This window comes from Abramis brama, assembly GCF_963993115.1.
Source record: "Abramis brama genome assembly, chromosome: 11".
Lineage (NCBI taxonomy): Eukaryota > Metazoa > Chordata > Actinopteri > Cypriniformes > Leuciscidae > Abramis > Abramis brama.
The window spans coordinates 18,757,577-18,770,526 of record NC_139973.1 but is presented as its reverse complement, the minus strand read 5'-3'; the positions used below and the strand labels follow the sequence as shown (position 1 = coordinate 18,770,526).

The 12,950-nt window shown below is 34.7% G+C and overlaps 1 protein-coding gene across 2 annotated transcripts in view; it reads left to right on the top strand.

Moving 5' to 3' along the window:
• farp2 (FERM, RhoGEF and pleckstrin domain protein 2) overlaps positions 1–12,950 on the top strand; it is a 54,692-nt gene that overhangs the window by 33,701 nt on the left and 8,041 nt on the right. For both annotated transcript variants that reach the window (XM_084128614.1, XM_084128615.1), the window contains exons 14-21: positions 7,427–7,614; positions 8,741–8,830; positions 9,030–9,163; positions 9,289–9,370; positions 9,520–9,757; positions 9,840–9,970; positions 10,535–10,603; positions 10,684–10,773. In XM_084128614.1, the coding sequence (XP_083984740.1) occupies positions 7,427–7,614; positions 8,741–8,830; positions 9,030–9,163; positions 9,289–9,370; positions 9,520–9,757; positions 9,840–9,970; positions 10,535–10,603; positions 10,684–10,773 (1,022 nt within the window). The remainder of the gene's footprint in view (positions 1–7,426; positions 7,615–8,740; positions 8,831–9,029; positions 9,164–9,288; positions 9,371–9,519; positions 9,758–9,839; positions 9,971–10,534; positions 10,604–10,683; positions 10,774–12,950) is intronic.

Genomic DNA, 12,950 nt, shown 5'->3' with positions numbered 1-12,950 from the left:
TGTAAGTTCTTGTAGGGTCATATGATTCATTTATATTTTTCAGATTATATAGTTCAATTATTATAACTGTTTAGTTTGACATTTTAATCTTGGTAGTCTGGATGGCTACAAGTTGCGCTGTGACCTTTTGAAGGGGAAAATCAAATGGATACATCACCTAGAATTGTGATATCCGTACCACTTTATGCACACAAAACTATAAACTTTCAAATTTATGAGCATTTGAAGCTTAGAAAAGAACATTTAATCACGTTCCGTGATTTTTTTATTATTTTTTTATTTTTTTGTATTAGGGCTGCAAGACATGGAGAAATGCAATAATAGCTGTATGCATTACATATAAGATAATGGCACACATCAGTTTTATCTAGTAGATTTAAAGCCAGAAAGTTTTCTTTCTGAGTAAAGAACTTCCCAACTACTCAAAGTGAACATCAAATCTTTTACTAAAATATCATGCTGTAAACATAAAAAAATATATATATTATCTATCATTTATAGGTAATCGAACTGGAAATCTAAACAAAGGTTACGTTTAATTGACAATTTTAACTTGTCAAGTTTTGACTTGATTATAAGCTCCATCATATGTTAATTTGCAATATTTTTTAATTATTTTTGGGGGGTTCTTGTCCCTTTAAATGTTTTGACCTAAAAGGGGTCCGAAAACGAGTTCAAATATTCATTCAACCACTGAACTGATTTGTCTGAAGAGGAAAACTCACTTGAATATGAATAAGGAAAAATACACATCACTAAGTTGAGATTTACATGCTTGTAAAGGTACTTTCATATCAGGATAACTGCATGAGCCTATTCCAGTAGTGAGCCACTCTACTCAGGGCTGTGATTTAATTAGCAGTGGAGCTGACAGCCTTTGCTTTTAAAAGCAAATTTGAGCCGAAGTTAATTTTGTGTTTGTTACTTTAGAATTGTTCGCTCCACTCTGCCCCCTGCTGTTTAACTTTTAGACATGTGTGCATCTCTTATTTTATTGGACTATATGGCTGCATTTACACACGATCACTGGCACAGATTGGACCATGTTGCATGTGTGTAAACGCCAAAAGCACTCTTGGCATCCGATTTGAGCCATTTTTAAATCTCATTTTCAAATTTTGCATTTTGACTTTATATTTTGAGTCTTAAGTTCAGATCTGTGCATGTTGCTTTTCAGTGTAAGCCTTTGATGCCTCATTTTTCCGATTTTAGTTGTAGACTATTGTAGCCATTAACCCATGTTCTGCATGTAAAGAAATGTAGAAGATTGCACTACAGTTCAAATGTTTGGGTCAGTAAGATTTTTTTTTTTAAAAAATTTGAAAGAAGTATCTGTTTCCTAACCAGACGCGATGCGATTCCAGCAACAAGCAATTTATCTGGCCACATCAGACGCAAAGCGACTAAAGGTGATGATACACAGGGCAACTTTTTGGGCAATGTTGCTGGGCAATGTTGCCGTCAACGGGAAACCAGATGAGACACAGGGCCCACGACCGATCTAAAGTATCCAGATAGAAATTTATTGCTCATTTTCAGTGGGAAAGTGCCCAAGCAACAATCGCTCAGCAAGATTGCCCAGCAACATTGCTCAAAAAGTAACCCTGTGTATCATCTCCTTAAGAGACACGATAAAAACAATCAAAAATCACAGCCTATCAGAAGAGCGTGTGGGCCGGCACTTTCGACTCTTACACCATTTTAACAATTAAAAATACATACTGACTGACTGAAACAATCTTTTTTTTTAGAATAAACTTGCTTGTTCATATTGAGTTCACAGTTAAAAGTTCTTGTTTCCTTTCATTTATTTTCAAGATCTGAGGTGAATGATCCATTGGCGATTCAGTACGGCTATAAAGGTCATGCAAGATGACATTCAGACTCATATTAGATGCTTTTAACATTAAATCAACCAAATAAACAGTACCTGAGATTATCACTGTCAGACTTTTGTATGTTGTCGATCCAGCCGCGACATCGCAGAAACATAGAAACCGTTTCTAAAATAGAATTGCCACATATCACAGCTGGTTAGGACAAAAACTCTGATTAACATGAAAAAGATACCTTTTATCGCATGTCACGTCTGGTTAGGATATGGTGTTTTGCTTACCATGACTTGCATTTATTTGATCAAAGATACAGTTAAAACTGTAAAATGTATTATAATTTAAAATGTATGTTTTAGTCTCAAATGTAATATCTGTATATCCGTCAGCCATTATTGATTTGGGGCTCTAGAAACATTTCTTAATGTTATCAATGTTGAAAAAAAGTTGTGCTGCAATTTTTTTTGTAGAAAGCGTAATGCTTTTTTCAGGATTTTTTGATGAATATAAAGTGATTAGTTATTTTAAAATATCTTTTGTAACATACGTAAATGTCTTTACGGACACTTTTGATCAATTTGATGGTTCTTTGCTGAATAAAATTAATTTCTTCTTAATTTTTTTTTTTTTACTGACCCCAAAATTTTGGCCAGTAGTGTAGATTTTTGCTTTCATCGACGAATGTAAGTGGTTGAGTATTGTAATGTGCTGTCAATACCACTGATAAGAAAGTGAATGTAATATAGAACTTCTAACCTCATGCACAGTATTGTATGCGCGTAGGAGCATGTGGAACTATAAAACCAGTCATAGTTAATCGTCCCTATTAGAATTATGGTCTGATAATGTAAAACGTCTCTATCATTAACAGTACGACCGGTACTGGCACATTTCTGTGAATGTAGTGAACATTTCTTACTTTAAGTTTTAAGAACGATTTGTTTGTGCCTTTTATTTGCTTTATACAAAATTGGTGAACTTCTCTTTTTTTTTTCTTTTTTTTTATAAAATAGCCTCAGAAACATGATTCAGGTATTATAATTCAGTGAAGTGTATTTTTTTTTTTTTTACTGTCTTTTTTGTGTCTCTACTCTGTCCTCTCTCAATGATTTATACTGCAGGTTTGCTTTCGATGCACTTGAATCTTTTGTCTGTGCTTATTACCTTTGGGTGTCTCTTTTGAAGGTTTTAACTTGATCTTTATTTGCTTATTAATGCCTCACCTAATACATTCAAATTAAAGGCACTCCTAATAATACAAAGTATTACACAGTGCCTTAATAGGTAACATCAGCTCTGTGCAGTTGTGTTTTTGTATGACATCCAGACCACACAAATGCCTTGGGTTTCTGTTCTGGGGTTTGGAGGGAATAACACTGTCTGATTGCCATGAGTACATTGAGTTCTATGAGCCCAAGATGAAATGCAGACAGTGTCTTTGTATTGATGTCATTTCCACTTATTTTCTTGAAATCCCATTTAATATCCTGCCATATCACTCTGCTTCACTTCTGTCCTTTGCATTTCTTTAGCAGTCCCATTTAATGATTCAAATGTATTACATTTGCTTTCTCAAACCCAGTGTAGATTGTTCTCCTGTCAAAACGGTGAATTTCCTGAATACCACCCAAAACTGAACTAAACTCTGTTTGAACAATTTTGTTGTTAAGAACAACCATTTTAGTATTAACCATAAGAATTCATTCTCATTGTCATTTTGAGAGCACATTTGGCCCGTTCATTTTTTCTTTGCGTCCTATTTTTTAAAACTGCAGGAGCCTCTCTCTACTCCCACAAGCGAGGACAGGCCTGGGCTGCTCTTAAACTCTGGGCAAGGCACCATTTGGCCATCCATCTAACAGTGCTTCCTTCACATCAGATCTCCCATCATGGACACAATGACTTTGACTTTCTCTTTGTATTGACCATTATTATTATTATTATTAAGTGTTGCCAAACCTACTTTATAAAGTGACCTATGAAGTAAAAAGTAACATCTTTTCTTATTAACAAAGTAAATAATTCAGGAATTTTTGCTGTTTTTACTTTAACATCACAAGGCCAGCACTAATGGATTCCCATAATGTTTCTGGTCCAATCTTAGCATGTGTGATCATCTCTCTTGCTTTGTGAGGGCTGTTATAGCTTAGATTTAACTGTCCATTTAACACGCAAAGCCATTGTATAAGAGGAGACCTCTTTTATCTTTATGAAAACACTTTTTATTTAATTTAACTCAGGTCTTTTTCCTTTCAAATGCGTCAGTATCTCCGATTGTGGATGTGTTCTAGATACATGACCGATCTGCCACTCTTGAGTTTGGATTAATATGTAATCATAGTGTGCTCGATCAGTGTTTTAACTTCACTCTGTCTATGAAGAGTGTTTTCCATATCATGGATCATGATTATTATAATGTATCGTTATGATTTATACCGTTTATACCATAGCGCTTCATTTTAAAACAGATGATACACCCTTTTTATGGTAGATTCAGTCCTTAGTAAGTAATGAAGCCCACCATTTTTTTCTCCCCAGAGATAGATTTATGATTTGTTTACATGCACGCTTAAAATCTTGGCGCTTAAAAAAAAAAAAAGTGTTTCTTATAAGAGATGCAAAATAAACATGTTATTGGTAGGGGACATTTCTTACAATGTAATATTGTAAAACTGTCATTGCTATCGAAGGAGTCTCAAATTAAAATAGTATTATTGTGCATTTTGTTTTTGGTATTTATTTAAAAAAAAAAAATATTCATGTTTGGGTGCCGAGTCAGACCTTATGTTAAGTGACCTCTGCACAGATTTGGTCCAATTAATTTTGTTTTTTGAGGAGTTAAAGGATTATTTAATTAAATCATATAGTTTATCTGGCTTTTCATATGAAAGTTTAAAGCATTTCAAATATAAATACTATTATATTACAAAATTAAGTCACAATTAATCACAATACTGCATCAGAAATGTTTTTTATATATATATATATATATGAGGTATTCTAAGTGCTTTTGGGGATTTAATAAGAGAGAACGTAAGTAACCAGATTCACCTTACCTTTCTTTACTTGCCTTGTGCTTTGCTTTTTGCTTCCTCAGTATACATATTTTTGTAAATTTAAATCTGACATTAAGAGCTATTAATGCAAATACAAGGTCCTTAATGTACTAATGTGAAAATAGTTTACTTGTGTGTGTGCCTTTCATATATTTCCCCTTTGAAATAAAAAAAATAATACTTTTGGGTAACTGGGATTTCAGACTTTTTTTGTGAATCGAATGACTTAACAAACATCAGCTACATTAGCCCCTCTTATAACCTGTGTCTATACCTAACATTTTTTTTAACCATGGTGTTCATTAAAATTTAATACAGTTTTCATAAACTGCTGGAATGCTTTTTTTTAATGAGTATGTGACCTTAATCGTTTTTTCAGGATTTGTGGTTTGCAATGTTATTTTGATTAGTTCTATATTTAAGGAGCTATTCTCAATGGCATGGATCAGTGCCACTGTCAACAGCATGAGCCACCTATTTATCTTCATTTCTTTGAGAGTTTGTGGTGGAACTCACAGCTAAAGTCTTAGAGAAAATCAAGCTGATGGGCAGGAAAGTAGGAACACGGTGTTAAAACTAGCACCATAATGGCAGAGGCCGGGAGACTGTCTGGCATCATTCTGATCCTTCTATCTGTATGTTAGATGTTATAAGATCATGGGTATGGCATTGAAAGCTAAGTTCTGTGTTGGATAATGCCCTGGTATTTTAATACTAATTCAAGTAATTTAATCTTGTACAAATCTTAAGTGAACGTGTTTGCTAATATTGTACCAGCCACCCGGAAATAAATTTGCAAAATCCGTAAACAGTGCTAATGCTCAGACCATATCAGATGTCCATTTGCCTTCCTGTGTGTATTCCTTGTTGACCCTGTGATGTAATTTACATTCATGTTGCATTTCAGTAAATATATACTGAAATATAGTCTCCATCTAAATTTAAATAACCTTTTATTTTTATATTTAAAATTTTCACTTTATTTGAAAGTTTTAGTACTTTAAGTACTTTTGTCCTTTTTTGAGTTTTTGACTTCAACTAAAATGTATTTAATTTCCAATTTAAGTTTCTCATATTAGTGTATGTGTATGTATATATATATATATATATATATATATATATATATATATATATATATATATATATATATATATATATATATATATATATATATATATATAAAAAACCTCACTGACCCCAAACGGCAGTGTATATACCTCACTACCTTATATATACCTGTATATAAACACACCTTTATCTAAATCTCACAAAACTTATATCATTATAACTTATATATTGTAATACATTTTTATTAGTTTTATTTAATAGCAACACTGGTCTCCATTATATATGTTTAACAGATAAGTTAAGATAAGAATTTATTTCACTCATTGTAAAGGTCTGTCTTTTTATCCTTTTTAGTAAGTTACTAAATAGGAAGTCAGTTCTATTCTTTTGTCTATATATTTACATGTATGTTCTAATCTATGTTCATTTCTGAACAACAGATGATACTGTACACAAAAGTGCATATAAAATACCCTGTTTATGATTACTTCGTGCAATAGCTCAAGATTAATGTTGTTTGTTGCTAATAATTACAAGTTGCTAGTTTACAAATAGTTCTGATACATCTGTTTCTCATCTATAGTTTATAACTATAATGAACCACCATTAGGATTTGATACAAAATGGGAAAATATGCACAATCTAGCATGAGTCTTTCTGTTGTTTTAGAGTTTCAGATGCACTTCTTAAGCTACATTCCACAGCCTCGATCTAGTGTAGAGCGCTGTTTGCTTAGGCTAGCTGCCAAACCCCGGCTCCAGACCCCCTCTCTCCCTCCCCTCTTCTCCTATGTCATCCCCGCTGGGACACTCCAGTTAAACTGTAAACCACTGCCGGCTCACCAGCCCAGCAGTATTGCTGATAATCCTTTGCAGGAATTATTTCCGGGTCGTAAAGCCACCTTTTTCTATCTGGAGTTCCTTGTTTATGCCCAGCCTCTACATTCTTGTTTTCCCCCGTGAGCTGTTCCTCTTTGAGGAAGAAACCATTTCCCCCCTCATATTTGTCCCTCTTTATATAGGCGTAGTGCTATCTTGCTTTTGTTTTCAGGTTTCTTATCTTCATTTTGTTTTAAATAAAATAGTCTGTGGTAAAGGAAATAGATGTGATTTTTGTCTAACTGCGTGTTTATTGCACTACAAAAAGTGGCTTAAAAAGTCTGGGACTAGCTGAAGTGAATGCCTTTTTTGTTGACCAGATGTTTTCTAAAATTTGCCATGTTATGTTATTAGCACTTTGATCTGTCAGATTCAGGACAGGCTTACCGAATTGACAAGAGGCATGAAGAATGTCTTGTAGTTTTTAGTGCATTTGCAATTGCGATAGCTTGTTCTTAGTGGTTGCTAGCATGTCCAGAGTGGTTGATGGGTGTTTACTAAACTCCTAAATTGTCTTTAATATTATTATCATCATTTTCATTATGCTTGTGATCTTAACAGTATTATCTCCCTCTCTTTTTCCATCCCATAGACTCGCTGACAGCCATTGACAGTCCACAGCTGTCTCCCTTCAATGCCAAGGGTGCTCTGTGTCTGTCGCCCTCCTTCCAGATGTCCACACTCAGTCTTCCCGGCCAGTCACCCTCGCCCCTGCACAGCCCCATCTTGAATGAGGTGGGCACCGCCAGACTAGAGGAAGACGAAGAGGGCAGGAGGAAGGTACACTGATCGCATGCCGACCTGCCCAGGCCTCAATAAGAGCTGAAAAAATGTTCTGTTTAAGCCCAGCTCAGGGCATGCTTGGGTTTTATTAACACGGATGAGGAAATTGGAAAGAACCATTTAGCTTGCATTGATAGATTATAGATTGTAGGTGATTTGAGGGATGATTAAGGAGGTTTTTAGCTTAACCTTGATATGCCTTCAGCTTCTATAGATCTATCAGACATTGAAACTTTAAATATTTAAAGTTTCAAGTAATTTTTCTCTTCAAATATTACTTGATTACTAACTTTAAATATTGCCAAGTTAAGTTGAAATGAATTCTAGGTTCTGCCTTACTTTTCTAGGTTCTGTGTTAACGGTTTGGTTCTGACTTATAATTTCTTTGTTAAATTCTATTTTATGTGTTAACGGTTAACTCATATGTTTGTTTCTATGTAAACGTCTTGGTTCTAAGTTCTACATTAACTTCTAGGTTCTAAGTTATACAAGTTCTTCATTCATTTCAAAGATACGTTTTAGGTTCTAAGTTAATTTACTAAGTTCTAAGCTATGTTCATTTCTAAATTCAATTCTAGGTTCTTTGTCCGAGGTTGTACAATGTGTTCTTGGCTAGCTTTAACAGTTATTTCTATATTCTCTATTTTCAGTTCTACATTAATTTCAATGATATGTTATAAGTTCTACATTAACTTCTAAGTTCTAAACTGTGCTAATTTGAGTTAAATTCTAGGCTCTTCTTAGAGATTGACTTCTGGGTTTATGTTCTAAGTTCTACTGTATATTATAAGAACTACATTAAGTTCAAAGCCACATTTATTTCTAAGTTAAATTCAACTTTCTGTGTTTGAGGTAACATTCTACATTAGTTTCTATGTTAACTCCTGAGTTTTAAGTTTGAGGTCTATTAACTTCTAGGTTCTAAGTTAATCTACCGGTAAGTCTAAGAACCAAGTTTTTTTGATTCTATGTTTTACATGAACTTTTACATTTTATATTTAAAAGTCGTGCTCTAGTTCTACATTTTACAATTATTTCATAGAACTTTAATTAGTTAAATTGACTTAACTTGCCAAATAAAAAGTGTTTTGAGGGTTTAATCAAAGTATGCTTTCTTTTTCAGAGATATCCCACGGACAAAGCCTACTTCATTGCTAAAGAGATTCTGACAACAGAACGGACTTATCTGAAGGATCTGGAGGTCATCACAGTGGTGAGCAGAGCTACGCTCGTGACTCATGGGTGTAACAAGTTTAGTGTGTGGGGCTTGTCTGGAGAAGAGTGCTGTAGAGTCTGTACAATATATACTGTATGTTGTATCAATTAAGGGGGGCTGTGTGTCTCTTTCTTTTGATGTGTTCTTGATGATTTCTGGCTTTGAACTGTCTAATCATTGGTGTGTGTGTGTGTAGTGGTTCCGCAGTGCAGTGATTAAAGAGAACGCAATGCCTGAGGGTCTCATGACCCTCCTGTTCTCCAACATCGACCCCATATATGAGTTCCACAGAGGCTTTCTCAAAGAGATTGACCAAAGGCTGGCTCTCTGGTACTTGTCCTTCTCATTTATCACAATGTAACTTGTTGACATATGACAATGATATACAAGTTTTCATTTGCTTAATGATTGGAAAAATGTTTTGCCTTAGATGTTGATGATTTTCACGTTCGCAGGGAGGGGCGCTCTAACGCTCATGTAAAAGGAGATTACCAACGAATTGGAGATGTAATGCTGCGCAACATGTGTGCTCTGAAGGTGAGGGTATACTTTGGTTCTACAAACAAGAACAACTTTGAGTTTAACTTAAATTTTTGGTATAAACTCCCAAAGATGGTCTATAATTTAAGATCATATTTAGATCATTCATAACTTATGTCATGGGGTTGTTGCCTTCATATCCTTAGGAGTTCACAGGCTACCTGCAGAAGCACGATGAGGTGTTAACCGAGCTTGAGAAAGCCACGAAGCGTGTGAAGAAGTTGGAGACTGTGTATAAAGAGTTTGAGCTACAGAAGGTGTGCTACCTACCCCTCAACACCTTCCTGCTGAAACCCATCCAGAGACTCATGCACTACAAACTCATCCTGGAGCGTCTGTCTAAGCATTACGCCCCACAGCACAGAGACTACGATGACTGCAGAGGTGGACCTCCTCCCAGATAAATCTCAAATGTTTTTTTTTATCTGACAATGACAATAAACTCATACTGGTTCAATTTCTGCAGAGGCCTTGAAAGAAGTTGCAGAGATTGCTGCTCAGCTGCAGAGCAGTCTGATTCGACTGGAGAACTTTCAGAAGCTGACAGAACTTCAGAGGGATCTGATTGGCATTGAGAACCTCACGGCTCCGGGAAGAGTGAGTTGTTACCTTGTACATGAAGTTTTGTTTTGGTTAGTCAAAGCGGGTGGATGTTTACTAAGTAGTTTGAAATGTAGCTTCAGTGCTAGACTTACACTTTTTAAATGGCAGAAATCTATAAGATAAAAGAAAAATCGATAAGCTAGAAGATATTGTTTCAGCTCAGAATATAGAGAAAAGTATTTAAGAGGGTTAAATTACCTAAAAGATTGCATGTATGTTGTCCATCGCTGGCTAAGCTAATTGACTTCAATACAAACAATACACTACTTTGTCTCATTGCTCGTCCCTAAGATTTGTGGTACACCACTTGCAGGATGATAGTAATGTAGTGGTTAGGGCTCTGAACCAATACTGCAAACATCATAGATTCAGTCTCACATATGGCCATCTTACAAAATGAAGAGTTCCTGAGAATCAAGGAAACTGGAGTTGCAGTTTGCTGCATTATAATTAATTACAGTAATTGTCTGTGTACTGTTTCAATAAAATCTCAAAGTACAGTTGATAATCTGCAGCCCTGTGAATGACAATTAATTTTTTTTTCTGCTTCTTCTCCAGGAATTTGTCAGGGAAGGTTGTCTTTACAAGCTCACCAAGAAGGGTCTGCAGCAGAGGATGTTTTTTCTTGTAAGATTGAACTTTTAGTCTGTTTTGGTGGTTTTTAATTTAACTTCTGTCTGTGCTGACCAAAACATTTGTATCTTAAGTTTTCAGATATGCTGCTGTACACAAGCAAAGGGGTGACTGCAACCAATCAGTTCAAAGTTCATGGACAGCTTCCTCTGCATGGGATGATTGTGAGTATTCCCAGGAATTATATTTGGAATGGAATTCTCACAAACTGCATACTGAATAAAATAGGCTATAAACTGCTATAGCATGTGAAAAAGTATGCATTATGTAGTGATGCTCATTTCAAACAGGATCTCATGTTATGTTCAATTCAGCAAGTGATGTTCAATTAGGGCTGGGAGTCTATCCCAAAAAGATTTGATTCAAAGGCCTTGAGAATCGGAAGGCAACTCCAAAAGTTGAATCAACTCCACAAAAGGGCCTGACATATCTGGGCATTACATGACAACGAATGTGTCCGAAATCAGATACTGTCTGAGTAGGTAATTCATTTGAGGTTAAGTTGCGACTGTTAAAAAAAAAGTATGTCTTATATAGTATGTATGCAGTATGCATACCACATCCTCCATGTTGCCTTTCTGATGTTGACCTGCTGCTTCAGTTGTGTCGTTTACCTGCCAGTCATGACTGCTTTCCTGTGGCCTCATGGGATAGTAAAGTGTTCATCAAATGTGCACTTCCAGCAGAAGTAGGAGGTCATCCGGGTTTTTTTTGCATACTTTCTTTCAAATACTGTACATTTGGTCATACTACTCTTTTGCTGTAGTGTTTTTCACATGTAGTCGGGAAGTAAGCATATTGAGAAGCAATGAGTGTCTATTCATTTGATTCATCCCAGTTACTCAAATCTTTTGATTCAGTTCAGCAAAAAGACTGATTTGTTCAGTGATTCATTGGTGACTCTTTCTGTACATTTCATTATTACACCAGTAGATGGAGACTTGTAAGTGTTATTTTTTTTATATTATTAGTGAGTTTTTGAATCATTCACTCAACAGATTTATTTTTCATTCAAGTCAAGTTCATGACATAACTGCACTAATGTTAATATACTTGTTTTAAATAGATGGTAGCTAAATTAATCATAATTTCTTGACTGATCAACGTGACACTTTTTTTTAATGGCTATTTTTACCTACATAGCCTGCAAAAAGTGCACACACTTCAACTTAGTTTTAACCAGTTGAATCTTTATCACATCAATAAGTCTCATCTCTCTCTTGCCTGAAAAGCCCTTTTGATAAATGACTCTGTCAAACAGTCTGCACAAGTGCTATGCTGAGAGGATTTGCCCATCTTTAAACATGAGAAGAGTGCTCTCTCAGTAACATGGTGTTTTTAAGCGAAGTTAGAATTAATGTGGCTAGCTGGGTTTCTCTCAGATGAAAGTACACAGGCAGGCGGTGATAAATGACGTTTACACTGGCTTTTTTCTCTAAACATCTGCTCTGTCTCACATCTTAGCTTTGTTTTCGTAGAGCAGTGATCTTTCAGGCCTTATTTGCAGTATCAACCGTTAACTAGAATTTGAATGTGGACCACAATTCATACGAGACTCACGCTCAAAGTTTCTCTTACAAGGACTGTTTACAAGTGTTAGTGACTGTAATTCGGAGGAGAGAAGTATTCTATGTTATTTTCCACCTTATGTCATGCTGTCTATTAACATAGCCAATAATTGACTAGATTACCATTCAGAAATTTGGAGTCAAGGTTTTTATTTTAAAGAAATATATTTTTATTCAACAAGGATACATTAAAATGATCAAAAGTGACAGTAAAAGACATTTATAATATTACAAAATATTTATATTTCAAATACATTGTTCTTTTGAACTTTGCACCAGTTGATGTTTTTATTGTATTACTATAGTGAGTTTTTGAATCATTGACTTTGTTCAAAAAGTAAAGTTGTTCATGATTTAACTATTTCAAACAAATGCTGTTCTTTTGAACTTTATATTCATAAAAGAATCTTGGAAAAAATGTATCACTGTTTCCACATAAATATTAAGCAGCACCACTACTTTCTACATTGATAATAATAAGACGACATGTTTCTTGAGCACAAAATCAGCATATTAGAATGATATCTGAAGGATCATGTGACACTGAAAAGTAATTGCTGCTGAAATTCAGCTTTGTCAGCACAGAAATAAATCTTTGTTTCAAAATTGATTTTAAATTGTAATAATATTTCACCATATTACTGTTTGTTCTGTATTTTAATCAAATAAATGCAGCATTAGTGAGAATAATAGACTTAAAAATAAAGTTTTAACTAACTAACTAACCCTAAACTTTTTAACGGTAGTATATATTACCTAATGAGAAACACATT